The sequence below is a fragment of the Stegastes partitus genome, unplaced genomic scaffold (genome assembly GCF_000690725.1).
Source record: "Stegastes partitus isolate 25-593 unplaced genomic scaffold, Stegastes_partitus-1.0.2 Scaffold2375, whole genome shotgun sequence".
Lineage (NCBI taxonomy): Eukaryota > Metazoa > Chordata > Actinopteri > Pomacentridae > Stegastes > Stegastes partitus.
In genome coordinates this window covers 1-15,237 of record NW_007580106.1, presented here as the reverse complement: position 1 = coordinate 15,237, position 15,237 = coordinate 1, and the positions used below count along the sequence as shown (strand labels likewise).

Here is a 15,237-nt window from a genome sequence, read left to right as displayed (position 1 = left end):
TTCATGAAAACGCCAAGTGGGGGATTTTTTTTTTTTTTTTTTGTGTGTGTGTCTTCCTTCTTCCTCTCCTCTCCTCTCCTCTCTCGCTCCGTGGTTGATACGCCGCTATGAGAGACGGAGAGAAGCGGGGGAGACAGGAGGGGAAGGAGGCAAGTGAAAGCAAGATGAGGCCCAGCCCATCTTGCCATTGATCTTCGGGCGATCAAGGTGAGTGTGTTTTTATTCTTCCATCCTGCAGCCCTGACTGACTGACTGACTGACTGTGTTGTACATGCGTGTCTGTCTGCACACACACACACTGCAAGAGGTGTGTGTGTGCAAACAGACATGATGGCAGGGCAGTCCTCATGTATGCATGTGTGTGTGCTTTGTTTCTTGTGTAAATATATATATATTTATATATTTGGGCTGTTTTGTAACAGAACAGCAGGCTGGTAGTTGAGCCGCATATTGATGCATTGCTGCTTGGTTTTATAAGCTGCTTTATCTGTAGTGGAGGTGGTGTTGGTTGCTGCCATGGTGTGTGTGTGTGTGCGTGTGTCCAAATTTCTCATTGTCTGTGCATATATATGTCACTGTGTCACTATGCATTTGTTGATTTCTCGGCACCAGACCTGTTTTCTCCACTCTGAATGTGTGCCCACTCCGGTGCGAAAGTCCTTCCTTCCATTCAGAGGGTGTGTTCTTGGTGACCCTGGCAAAAGTCGTCTCCTATCCGTCTGTGTGGCAGCTCAATCACAAGCACTCTTGATATGCTGAATATGTCCCATCCAATGAAATTGGGTCAGCTCGGACTGCTCGGAGTAATTATATAACATCACAGAGCTTTTTTTTTTTTTGGTGTTGCAGTATCTTCTCGGGATTAGCCACGCTGAAGGTACAGGTCCCACCAGGCCACCACAGCCAAAATATTTAGTCAGGGCTGCCCCCCCTTTATGACTAATTTATCAGCCCAACAGCCGCTTCCAGGAGATGTGGTCCACTGATTGCAATGTTTCTGTTGCATGAGCTTTGTATTGTTGAAAACAACTATTTCAAATCTATCTGCGAGGTGAAGGCTGACTATATTGAGAAAAGGATTGTCTCACTTAGCGATGCATTAAATGAATTCATTACATAAAAGCAGGACAGTGAGTTCTAAAACGAGGGAGGTTAGATGACTCAAAGAGAAAGTCATCTGCTGATTTTTCAAGTCCCGGTCACACTAACTCGTAATTTCTGCTCTTTTTTTTTTTCACAGGGAGGCAGATTTATGGATGGATCCTGGAAAATCAAAGCAGAAGTTCTGACATTTAGGCTTCTCAGATGAGGTCGTACTCAGCTTGTCTTCCAAAGCAGGATTTGGATCCACATGACCGATCAGACTGTGGAAAACTGACCTGAGACAGGAGAGACCTGATGCAGATTCCTCTATGATGCGTTTGGATTTTTAATTGTTGTTCATATGGGATCCGGGTTGGTAAATGTCATGCGACTGATACTCCACGTTGGATAAGTATTTGAGGAAACTTGGACGAAGGTTTTCTTCAGCAGCGACATCATGAACTCTGACCAGGAGCTCCCACTGGCTTGTCTGGCCAAAGGAGGACGACACGGAGGGACAGTTTGCTTTTTGATTTTTCTTTCTTCCACTTTTGGCTTTTGAGAAGACAACACCATCAGAACAACGGTTTGTCAGCCTCCACCTGAACCTGGAGCCTCTGAGGGGCACGTAAATGCTCCTGTGCTGGTTTGCGGCAGCTGGACGCCTCATTTCAGCCACCTGAACACTGAGCTGTGGACGGAGCGCGAGCGAGGCGGTTGGCTGGCTGAGTCAGCTCCGATGGGGGCCGGTAGTGACCCGGTCTGACCCCGGTTTGACCTTGCAGTGACCTTTGACCTCTCCGGTCCTGGCTCTCCACCTGCTCTGCTGCCTGGGTTCCGGAACGCTCCGCCCTGGGGCCCAGAACGAGCCAATCAGAATGAAGAAGAGCCGCAGCGTGCTGTCGGTGACTGGAGAAGAGGTGAGGGCATGAACAATCAGGGAAAACGAGCTAAGTTTGCCGCTGTGAGGGCAGATACCAGGCAGGGCTGACCGTCAGGGTGCAGTGTGCGTGTCCGTGTGTGTGTTTAATGTCCACAATGTCGTACAAACCTCGTGACTTTCACACATCCCGGCACTCTTTGTTCTCGCCGTCAAGGTCCGAGTGGACAGTTTGCATCGTCCAGCCTACACTCACACAACCTCTCAGTCACAGTCCTCTATGTAAATGAGCCCCCGCTAAATGAGTGCTCTATGTAAATGAGCTATTTTCTTTTAAAGGTGACGTCTTGGCTGAAGGACACAACACCATGCATTATTCAGGTGCTCTTTTATTGATTGTGCAGAGCAGAGGTCCATACGTTTCTCTAAGTGTATGTGTGTGTGTGTGTGTACTGTACGTGTGTGTGTGTGTGTGTGTGTGTGAATGTGAGCATCTTTCCACATCTGGGTCTGGACGACATCAAACGCAGCATGGAAGCAACACGGCACTGTTGCCTAGCAACTGCTACCATTCCCCCAGTGTTTTGTTGCTACGGTACTGCAGTGCAGATCAGCCTCTAAGAGCTCGGTCTGTAGAGGCCCTATCCCAGACACACACACACGTAGCCTCACACATGCACAGTCACACGCATGCACACACACATATGTTAATAATTTATAGTCTGTGTTTCTGCAGAAGTTTCGTCAGAATCTGAATATGGCAAAACAACAGGGTTTGGTGCATGTGCTACAATGACAACTGTATTAAGCGGGTTCTTTTGTTTTTATTACTGAATCAGATTTTTTTTTCATTGCTACATATACAACACAAGGTTTTTATGTGCAAATATTGTATTTTTTGGTCCTCTGAAGATGTGTTGTTGTTGTTTTTTTGTTGCTCCGTTTCCCTGCTTGCCTCACCTGCCCTGCCTGCTGTCTCACAGGGAAATGACACAGATCTAACAGGTGCTGGGGAGAAGGCGGAGTCATCTCGCTACAGCCGATCTTACACATCCGGCGCCACGCTGGGGGCTGAGCTACGCAGAGGGAGGAGCAGAAGACTCTCGCCTAGTCTCCAGGTATTTAAACATGAGCATGCTTGGGGGTTGAGGGGCATAGAAGAGCCATGCACCCCTGCTGACAGCAACACTCTTATAATGATAATCCATTATGGAGCATGCTTTAGCCCATTGACTGCAAACCTTGTGTGTTTTATTTTACACCAAAGCCATCCTGCTTTTATTGTATTTTACACCAAATCTGCTTTAATGTTTGTCTAAATGAAGCTCAAACTTTTTAAATCAGTCTGTGCTTAAAATATATAATCGTACAACTGTGATGTAACACTGACAAAATTATATTCATGTTCAACATGACGGATTAAAGCTGCGCTTATCGACATTTATTTTGTATTAGCAGTCGTTCAAATAACTGTGGGTACCTTGCAGGGATAAACCTCGCTCCTTGTTGTGGTTTTATCATTTATTTTACAACAGCAGGCAGCTATTTTCAGTAAAAAAAAAAACAAAAACATTCTGATTAGTGCCTTGGACACTTTCTCAGCAACATACAGACAACTTTAGCAACTAGCTGGTGAACGTAGTGCAACATTTGGAAGCTGAAGTGGCGTTTACAAGTTAGTGGAGACCAAAACAAAGTAAAAAGAAGCAACAGTATTGGACTTTTTTTTATTAGATGGTTGGAAACAAAATAAATACTTATGTTGCACTTTACTCAACTTTATAAGGTGCTATTATGTTAGTGTGTTGTTTAAAGCTCGTACTTCTTCTCATATATCTGCAGAAAACAAACTAGCAAAAAGGCAAGGGCATTTATTTTATTTTAAAAGGCGATGTGTATTCAACAAATTGTTCAATCAGCTCTGTGGGTATGTTTTTGAAACTGGTCAGGTATACATTATTTACATTTGTTGACCTGAAATGTGGTCATAATAGTGTAGTTCTTAACAGTGTGAGGTTATTAGTACTAGATCTGACTACACAAGTGCTAAAGTCACAGTGAATGTCCCTGAAGAATTCTATTAAGATTTTCTGGGGTAGTTGCCTGTAAATCGACTGCCGTCCTTTACTTTGCACCTACAAACCCCACCTCTTACCTCACCAGGTCCCCTGCTGGCTCCGCCCTCGAGATCGCACCCGATCACCAGAGGTCCTGAGCAACGTGTCGCGTCCAACAACTCTTCCCCTCCGTATCCCACCACGCATCTCCATCACACAAGCAGACACCGACAGGTTTGCGACTGATTTCACCTTGCAGAAAGCTTTACAGTGCGTCTTCTTTTCCTGTCTTCTCTGACTGTTATTATTATTTTGTTGCAGTTACGAAGCAGAGAATGGCGTGTCCCCAGGTCACACCCCTCTGGGTTCCCAAAGTCCAAGCCTCACCTTGCACACCTCCTTCCCCCAGGGCCAGAGAAGAGAGTCCTTCCTCTACCGCTCCGACTCGGACTACGACATGTCGCCCAAGACGGTCTCACGCAACTCTTCCCTCGCCAGTGAAGGGTGAGCCTCTGGAAGAGAGATGTTATTTATGAGTGTAACCATATGTTTACAGTTTTTTGGGAAGTCTTTCCATTGATTCTGCTCTCTGTCTCTTTTCCAACTGTCTCCTGCTTGTAGGCACACAGCAGAGGACTTTATTGTCACACCCTTTGCTCAAGTAAGTCTGACTTTATAGACTCAATTACATTAACAAATGGCCCTTTCACAGTCTACCTGCTGTTTTTAGAATTCTAAGACTTATAGGCAAAGTAAATTTGTATTCTTCTGTTATTTAAAATAGGGAAAAACTCCATGAGGCATTTCCCTCTCATCAGGATACATATACACGGTTGCCCATAGAGTTGGAATAAAATATTTTTTTAACGTCTTCTCATGGAATGATTGCGACAATGTGATTTATTCTTGATAGATAAAGTGTATATCTTCTGAAAACTTTATTGATATCACAATATACAGTCGTGACTCGATAATCCGACCCTTAACAATCCGAACACCTTGCTATCCGACAGGTTTTTAGGAAAAACGAACAGAACCCATGAAAAATAGCCTTAACATACCGACAGCCTTGGATTCCGACTCCGACATGACATTTTATGTCACAAATCAGGATAACGGCGTATTATCTGACTGAACAATCCAACAGATTGGCTACGTTCACGCTGCGGACTTAATGCTCAATTTGGATTTTTTTGTGAAATCTGATTTTTTTGTGAGTTTGTTCACATTGCCAATTAAATGCGACTTGTATGTGATCTGCTGTGTGAACTTCATACTACCCAAAAGTGTCCCGCATGTGCAGAAGAGGACACAATGACGTCACACACAGCGAGCATGCTCAGTGTTTACGGAAGTAAACACGGATGGTAACGGTGGAGCGTAACTGCCACTCCCCTGCCGCCACCAAAGGTGGAAACAAAACTGGGACCGTTATCCTAAACTCTCATCAGCAGCCAAGTACTGCCTGTGCGTTTCGACCACTTTCACCCTATCAGAGTGCTCCGACAGGTACCCCTCAACCGCGCCAAATGTTCAGATATTCATCATTAATTGGGTCTGAATATCCAGAGACCAGAACGTGCTATTGGGACCAGCCCTACAGGTTATTAGAACAACTATTAACAATGAATATTAGCAACAAATGAGCCTTCCAGCATCAAGCCCTCCTTGTATCTCGACCTCCGTCTTGACAATCCGACAGCCTTGCTATCCGACATAAAAGAAGGTTTTACATTTAGTATCGGATTATCGAGTCACGACTGTACATACAATACATCTCACAGTAAAACTTAAACCACAGTTAACTTTTGCAAACTGTGTATTCAGGTTTAAACAAAACTGGAGGTACTGAACAATAGGATGAAGGGTTTTGTGTCAATTTTTTAACCATGGTCAGATAACAGGAAACATATATTGGAGGTGATTTCATGCATTCGAATTTCCAGTATTACTCTTTCAAATGTCACTAATAATGAGTCTGACCACCCCTGACACAGATCAATGTGTTAAGACATGGTGGCATACTGTCCACCAGCTTGTTGATGGTGTCAACGGGCAGGACGTCCCACTCTTCAGTCAGATCCCAAAGTCAGAATTGGTTTCACATGGTGACTGGGACTCAGTATGTCATCATTGCACCTGGTCAAAAGTGATCACTGATGTGTAGAAATAGAAACAAAAAGATCAATATGTCTGATAACAAAAGCTATTCCAACTTTATGGGCGACGGTGTACATTTGCATGAGGTTCTTCTGTGTTCTTACTGTTATCCTTCGATACTGTGTGGTGACTTAGGTGCTGGCAAGTCTGCGATCAGTACGGAGCAACTTCACCATCCTTGCCAACGTCTCCACGCCAACAGTCAAGTCAGTGCCACCTAAATTCTTCTCAAAAGTCCCACTCATGCACACTCATAGTTCTCACCTAATAAATGAAACAAACAACAATCTGTGTTTTGCTGGAGTGCATGGGATGCTAAAGCACCGCAACTTCTCATTATAAGCGTGCAGCTTGTGTAAACTCAGGCACACATTTTGTGACTACAGTTATATAATTCAATTACTCATTCAGTCTGGTGGAGTAGACAATACTTGTGAGCTGCTTTCCTCACATTTTTAGCACCATCAAACTCAAATATTGCCGGCTCTATACTATACTACTGCTGCACGTTATTTGTTTCTCATTTGGAGCTTCGTAGAGCATCTCATTGGATGAAACAGATTTTTAAAAAAGAAGCAAATAATTAGCGGTTGATAATTTTAAAAAACAAACAAAACAGAGACACTCTTTATGTTTTCTCGTGATGTTTCCCTTAAACATAAAATTATAGTTTATTTTAACACAAAATTAAGTTTCTTAACACCCAGATTTACATGAAAAAACACATTTACATTAAACAACACTAAAAATAAGGTGTAGATGTTCAAAAAGACAATTAGGTTGATCGTAATGTTATAATTAGCTTTGTTTTGAACTATCATATATTCTGAATCTGTATTTGTCCACTGAACCTATGATCGTGTTTTGTACTTTTCTACTGAGCACAATGCACGTCCTTGAAGATAACATGGCCGCTGAGAACTGGGAGACAGCGGAAACTCCTCTATTCTATCAGCTACTTTAGATACATGCCTTTTGGACAACACACACACACACACACACTTTGTATTCAATCCAAGCAGTTTCTGTTCACATTTCAGTGAACTTCCACATGAACAGTGGTTAGCCTGTTCACGTCACAGTAACTGGCCAGTTAACCTCGGTTGCGTACAGGTCCAACCTCTGTTCAGGGCAGGCCCAGTCCAAGAAGATAAATCATTTTTGAATATCGGGGCTCCTTCTGATAGATCTCTCACGAGGGCTCTGTCACTCCGAGCCCAGCGCTGCCTCACTTCACCTGTGACCTAAATAAATTCTACATTTGTGAACTGAAGATTTCTTCGGTTTGTTCTTGGGCTTCCAACTAAAGAATTACCAATAATATGTTGCCTACCAAGTCCAATCTGCTGTTTCTTGCTGTTCTAAGTAGCTGTTGTGTCTTTAGGAGGTCTCCTCTGGGTGGAGTGTGCGTCAGTCCCAGGGCGACACTATCAGACCAGCAGTACCAGCAGCTCGCCCTGGACACACTGGAGGAGCTGGACTGGTGCTTGGACCAGCTGGAGACCATTCAGACACACCGCTCCGTCAGCGAAATGGCCTCCAACAAGGTATGAAAACAGTCGATCAACAAGTCAAACCAAGATATCAGCAAGATACATCTCTGTTGGCATGGAGTCTAAATTGAACCTCTTAAGACCTGGCGTCCACATGCGTGAAAAAAAAACACATTTTGGATTATATTACGACAGTAGTTAATTTTTGTTATTTTTCTTATTATTTTATTATTATTATTTTATCATTGTTATTTTTTTCTTTTTTCTTTTTTAATATTTTCATTTATTAAAAAATATTTTTGTATTTATTTTTCAAAATATATATTTATTTTTTAAAATATTTTTTTATTCTCTTTGCTAGAAATAAAAAAATGCATTTCAAACAAGAGCTCAGGCCTTAAAAGGTTAAAATAGAAATGACAGTTTATCATTTATATGTAAGCTGTAGTTTCATGTATTTGACACTGATTTTTCTTACTTTAAAAAAAATGCTGAAGTTATTGTTGCCATGTCATTTGATATTTACTGTTATTTTAATTGTAAATTTCATTATTTAACTGTAAATTATTATGTATTATTCTTCTGAACTCTAAGCAGTTTCTGGGCATTCTTTGCAACTGTTACATTTTTGCTCACTGTGGGCTCACTTTTTAACTACAATCTAAAGTCCTGCACCTCTGTGGAAACAGCACAACCATTGACAAAAGTAGAAGAATGTCTTCTGCGCCGTTAGACACAGTTAAAACTCCATAAATCCTAAAAACGAAAGAGTGAAAGGTGCATTTTGTTGATTGTTTCAAAAAAACTGAAAGACAACTGGAATCAACAAGTTCCCAAAGATGTTGCCAACATCACAAAAAAGAGATGACTCTATATACGACAGATATTTTTTTGTTTTCACACTTCTCCAGCTGATCTGTGTAAACACTGCCTGCAGTTCAGCTTAAAACTCCCCAAGTTGTCACAGCTGAGTCACGAGTGGCTTCACAGTTGTGCTGCGGAGTGCAAAATACGTAGTTTTACAACATGTGGTTAGTGCATACAGGTTATTTTGGTGCATTTTTAAATGAGAATAAAGTATTTTTGATGAAATATCACAATTTCAAGCTTCGATTTGGTTGAGTTTCTCAGCAACATGGCATGTCACAGATGAGCAGTTGAACACTTCTTATTTGCTTGTTTGTTTTTACAGCTTCTGACTGATAAATGATGTAATTTACGCTTCTTTTTTTAAGATAACATGCCTTATGTGCTGTTTTAGAGGATTCATTGGAGATCTGGATAGATTTTTAAATGCTCGAATCAAATATCTACTGACTGTTACTATGGACGGGTACGCTGAACCACACCGTAAACCGAAATGTAAAAGTAACAAACAAGAAAGCAGATATTGCTGTTAGAAGTTGTTTTTTTAAAATCCTTGAACAGTAGTAGTACTGCGACTTTAAACGCCCTGACTTATCTAATTCTGCTTTGAATATCTCCCCACATGAACTGAGCGAAGGACTGACTCATGCTGTAACCCGGTTGCGTTCTCATTCTGCCACAGTTCAAGAGGATGCTGAACCGAGAGCTGTCCCACCTGTCAGAGATGAGTCGCTCTGGGAACCAGGTGTCTGAGTACATCTCCAGCACCTTCCTGGGTGAGTGGGACCACAATTGGAGTTCCGTCCACGTCACATCTATGACCCTAGCCAAAAGAAAAGAAAAAAAAAAACAAAACAAAACAATAAATCCATGTATGTGTGTTTGCCCGTCAATCTGCAGACAAGCAGAACGAGGTGGAAATCCCGTCTCCTACTCTGAAAGACAAGCCTATGAGTCACATCAGTGGAGTGAGGAAACTGTCTCACAGCTCCAGCCTCTCCAGCACCTCAATGCCTCGCTTCGGCGTCAACACGGACCACGAGGATGAGCTTGCCAAGGTGCTGTTTTCTGTTTGGGTATAAAACAAGTTACACAAATCAATCCAGCTTCAACACATGTTTCATGTCTGAAAATAGGATGCATTTCAGAACTCGAGCGTTGTTTTATTTACATCTTGGCTTATTGGTCCCTTTTAGCAATACAGAAAAAAACATGTGCGCTCTTGATGAAACCGTAATTATTTACTAGGTTATTTCATATTTTAAGCAACCAAGGGAGTTTGTCCTGGTGCTGTAGAAGGACACTGCAGTTGCTGACTTGATGCATTTAAACACTGTTCAAATATTTATTAGGTTTATGTCTGCTCACATACAACAGGGACATCTCATGGAATCTTTTACTGTTCCTTTTGTCTGCTTCTTAATGCTCGGCGCCTCAATGTTTAATTCTTATCCAGCCTGTAGCTCCAAATGTTTGGAAAGCGCCCAGAAGGAAGGAGACTGTGTCTGTGTTTTACACCTTCATGCAGCAGAACATGAATCAAAGTATTCTAGATACAAATGTTGATGGTTTGTCGCTGTAGTTAAGAACTGGACCAGTCAGTCAGAGACACCGCAGATGTTCTTGGTGCATCTGTGCCACGGAGACTGAACAATCGGGGGTTATTTTGAGTGACATGAAAGGGATGTCTGCTGTGTGATCATTGTTCAAAAGGCACCAGACCTCGACCGTGCACGGACGCTGGATGTACTGGAAGTTTGCTAACACTCAGGCCAGACAGCAGTTGATTCTTTTTACCGCTTTTGGGAGAAGTGCTACAAACTGTAAACACTGAAATACTTTCACCTTATGAAGCTGTGCCAGCAGGTATTTGCCTGTTTAAGAGGAGGAACACTAACATTCATTTGCTGTCACGTCTCTGGCCTGAAAGTCAGTCCAGTATCCACTCCCTTTGTTTTCCAGAACATCCTGAGGGAGAAATCTGTCTTTCTAACTGCAAAACTCTTCACTGTGCTCAGCAACGAGATGCTGATTTTGTCTGTTTGCATGTTGTTACAGGTAGAATGCTGTCAGTTTTAAGTGCTTTTCACTCAAAACAGCTGAAAGACTAAGATTTAACAAAAATAATATGCAGTATAAAGTTGACCAGAGCTGTCAGGCTGGATGATCATTTCTCTGTGGGTTCATTCAGATACGTGACCGCTTTCCATTCAGCTCAGTTCAATTCTTTTTTACATAACAGTAGGGGTGTGGGATAAGGTGATATTAAATCGTGAACGATTTGAACGTGTAGACGATCTGCCAACGTGAGGAGATCGTATGGATCGTTTAGGTCACATTCTGTAAATTGTAGTTCTCTGCTGATGCACCAATGCACCAGACGTATTACGTCATCAACCTGACCGACCAATCATAGCGAATTACGGGCAGTGACGCAATTTCTTACCTGCCTCCTTGTTTGTATGTGTAGCGGTAGCCGCATGGCTGTTTGAAGCCAAACGGAGGAGTTGATCTCCATTCAAGACAGTAGAAGACAGTAGGGGTTCAAATGTCTGCTCGAAGTAGTTGACCCACGGTACGAGCTGCCCAGCCGAAAATACTTCCCCAACACTGCCGTTCCACGTCTGAGAAAAGATTGATCACAGAGTTCAGGACGTCCAATTTTTCGCAATGAGTGATCTGTGGTCCAGCCGCACTTAGTCTCAAAAATACATGAAAGATCGCAATAAAATCAAAATCGTGATTTTATAATAAAAAAATCGTGATATGATATTTTTGCCATATCGCCCACCCCTACATGATAACATCAGTTCATTGCGTATGCCATCTCAGGCCAATTCATGCTGTAAGGTGAAGACTGTACAAAACTATACAGAGAAACCCCCAAACATCCAGAGTTTCCTTGGGATTCCCTTCGAGCAAGCATGAGACATTACATGGTTTACTGTATTACTGATCAGAGCAGTTTTAAATCCACATGGAAATCAATTGGCACTGTACCCTCTGAAGTTTGTCCTATTTAATCACCAGGTCAAGATTTTGGACCTCTGCACTAGACCAGGAGCTGATTGATTGATTTTCTAATTTTAAGGTTAATGATTTTTAGCTCGATGTGTGATTTGGACAGTTTAATTATGAATCAGGTTTTGCAAGAGATTTATTCAATTCAACAAATTTGTTTTATTGTTTAGCCCTGTGATAACTTTTGTTACACATTCACGTTGTCTCTCGACACCCGATGAGCGTCTTGACACCTGAATTTAACGAAACCTCTGCTAGCTTTCACTGGGGCTTTTTCGAATCGTTGCAGTTTTTAAAATGTTTTGTGATTTCCGACATACGAGTTCACGTGATGTTTTTCTGTGTGTGTGGTGTTCAACCAGGAGCTGGAGGATCTGGACAAGTGGAGTTTTAACATATTCAGAGTAGCAGAGTTCTCCAACAACAGACCTCTCAGCTGCGTCATGTACGCCATCTTCCAGGTGAGCAGAGACCCACCGTGTGAGATCGCTGTCACCTGGAGTGTCGTCGTGGATTTTCTCGTGCACGTGAAGCACTCCCATTTGTGACGCTCTCTCCTCCGTCCTCAGGAGCGAGAGCTGTTGAAGACATTTCGTATCCCAGTCGACACCTTTGTCACTTATGTGATGACCCTGGAGGACCATTACCATGGAAACGTAGCGTACCACAACAGCCTCCATGCTGCAGATGTCACCCAGTCCACACATGTCCTCCTCTCCACACCTGCTCTCGATGTAGGTCAACGCACACGCACACACAATCTAGTGTTTGTGGTCAAGAGACAGGACAAAAACAAAAGAAATCCTCATCACAACTCAAGCATTTGGGGACTTTAATTTAAGCCTGAATCACTGTTTTGCAGCTGCCTCACATCAAAATAGTTCAAATTCCATCCTGTAAAATACAAGCAAGTAACTGAGATCATTTTTTTAAGCATAACTATTCCTATGTGAATATGTGTGTGGATATAATGACAGAATTACTAGAAATTCTATTCATTTTTCAACACAAAAATATTGGAGTGTGTCCTGTTTCTTCAGACTTGTAGCCCAAGATGTCAGATAGCCAAAGTTTTTATAGTTAAGTTGAAGATTTTATTTTTAAATCCACATTCAGTTTGATCACTGTTTGATCACTAAGAATGTGCAAGAATTACATTTACAATAACAGTATTGTCAGTAATGCTTTGTTTTTGTCAGCACTTACATATAACATGGTGAACAAAGATTTGATTGTCAATCAATCCATGAGTTGATTCACAAAAATTCATCGGCAACAAACATTTGATGATTTGATGGATGAACTGAAAGTCAAAAAAGAGTCGAACACTTTTTGCCCTAAAATAAGTCATTGAATTCTCATTTTAAAGCGTTCTCTTCAAAGGCTACATTTTGATCTAAAAATCTTGAACCTTAAACATCCATCCATTATCTCTACACCGCTTCATCCTCACTAGGGTCACGGGGGGCTGGAGTCTATCCCAGCTGACTCAGGGTGAAGGCAGGGGACACCCTGGACAGATCACCAGTCTATCACAGGGCTACACTTAGAGACAGACAACCAAGCACACTCACATTCACACCTACGGACAATTTAGAATCACCAATTAACCTCAACATGTTTTTGGACTGTGGGAGGAAGCCGGAGAACCCGGAGAGAACCCACGCTGCACGGGGAGAACATGGAGACTCCACGCAGAAAGATCCTGGGTGTCCTCACCCGAACCGACGACCTTCTTGCTGCGAGGCAACAGTGCTAACCACTGCGCCACCTTGCAGCCCCACCTTTAAAATATTTTGTTAAATTTGCACACACGTGGCTGCGTTCAGGACTTTCCAGGTGCAGAACATGAGAACATGTCCTACTAATAACATATAACAACTCATTGTTGTAAATGAACAAAGCTCCTTTGCCTGAGGTCAAGGTGATTCCTGTGTGACCCAGTACCAATCTGTGTTATAAGATGATTGTATAAACCTGCCTTTTACTCTATGTTGCTTTGATTTATGTCCAGTAGTGACAGCAGAGCTTACGCTTGGTTTTATATAATATGTCTTGGACCACTGGATCACAACTGGACAGAACTAAATGCAGTTCCAAACGACCACCAAGACACATCGTGATCCAGTCATTCAAACCACTTGCCGAGGTGCTCTGGTACACATTTTACCACAAATCTTTTGTAGTGTAACCTCACAAGGTCCTAACAGGGAACTATATCATCAATGCAGGACATGGTGGTCAACGTCCTGCACAAATGCCTTAGTTCTGCCAATCTCAACAGTTGGAATAGTAAATATATGTGTATTAGTCCTTGAAACATTTTTGTTTTCTTAGTTAACCCATAAAAAACAAATCCAGCTCTTGTCTAGTGTTGACAATAATAAATATGCGTGGGGTTATTTGACCTTCTAGCAAAAGTAACGTGTGAAGAAACAAAATCTCAACACAAGTGGTCATCTGGACAGCTTTGAGACACACGACAGACACGAGCGTGAGCGATGTTGTGACTCGGCTGGTCGTACCAACGCAGCGTGTTTTAAAGTCAAGTGTAAACAGGGTCACTGACATCTCATCCTCTAAGCATCAGCAGCAGCATCCTGAGTGTGATTTAAATAAAAACATTCACAAACATGTATATTTTAGTTCACGCTTGTGTGTCGGCCAGACTGCACACCATTATCACCTCGTATTAAGTGCTATTTGAGGCTCGTTATTTTCACAGATTTTATCCAAACCAGTGAGCAGATGGGCTTAATGTCACCGTGGATGCAAAATTTGTGTTTCACACTGAAAAAAAGACAGACCACATAACAGTCCTGACAAAGACAGAACAGAGAGGCTTGCAGTAATAAAAAGTGAAAGAAAAAAGGGGGAGAAAACAGAAATGAGTTCCTGAATATGCATTAAAGTCTTTAAATTAAGTAACAACCTGGTCAAACTACAGAGTGATTATACTGCAACTTCTGTGTTTAAGATTTGCTTTGACCAGATTTTTTCAGATTAAAATGATTTTTGGAGATCACTGACTTGTTTTCTGTGTTCTCCTGCTCTTCTTAAACTCTCAGGCCGTCTTCACCGACCTGGAGATCCTCGCCGCTCTCTTCGCTGCAGCTATCCACGATGTGGACCACCCCGGAGTCTCTAATCAGTTCCTCATCAACACCAGTGAGCGCACACACAAACACACACACATTTGGAAACACATGCCTTGATATTTGCACAAGCTGTGTTCACACCCTGTCCTCTGTGCCCAGACTCCGAGTTGGCCCTCATGTATAACGATGAGTCAGTGTTGGAGAACCACCACCTCGCTGTGGGCTTCAAGCTTCTGCACCAGGAAAACTGTGACATCTTCCAGAACCTCACCAAGCGCCAGCGCCAGAGCCTTCGCAAGCTCGTCATCGACATGGTCAGGACCTTTTCTACCACGACTTACACGAAACCAACTTAGCTGTAAACAAACAGACTGATCCGACTGATCTTACCTGCTCTGCATCCTGCAGATGCTACACAAATTAAACGTATTATTTAATAGTTGTAGATCAGTTGTGTTTATTTGCTTTTACAGGTTTTAGACTGCTCTTGTGATGTCTCTGAGGTAGCATCGTAGTTTTAGGACACAGCGGCTTTAATTAGGGTCCGAGCACACCAGTGCAAGGACCCTATTGTAACC

The 15,237-nt window shown here is 42.4% G+C and overlaps 1 protein-coding gene across 1 annotated transcript; it reads left to right on the top strand.

The window, feature by feature from the left end:
• Nucleotides 1–1,961: 1,961 nt before the first annotated feature.
• On the top strand, nucleotides 1,962–14,973 carry LOC103374853 (cAMP-specific 3',5'-cyclic phosphodiesterase 4B-like; the record flags this gene model as incomplete). The annotated part of the gene is made up of 13 exons (XM_008305006.1): nucleotides 1,962–2,003; nucleotides 2,947–3,081; nucleotides 4,127–4,254; nucleotides 4,342–4,524; nucleotides 4,642–4,681; nucleotides 6,316–6,386; nucleotides 7,565–7,727; nucleotides 9,223–9,316; nucleotides 9,441–9,598; nucleotides 11,924–12,022; nucleotides 12,131–12,295; nucleotides 14,630–14,729; nucleotides 14,819–14,973. Coding segments are annotated over exons 1-13 (1,533 nt in total), but the record flags the coding sequence as incomplete, so codon positions are not given.
• Between the last annotated feature and the right edge of the window lie 264 nt (nucleotides 14,974–15,237).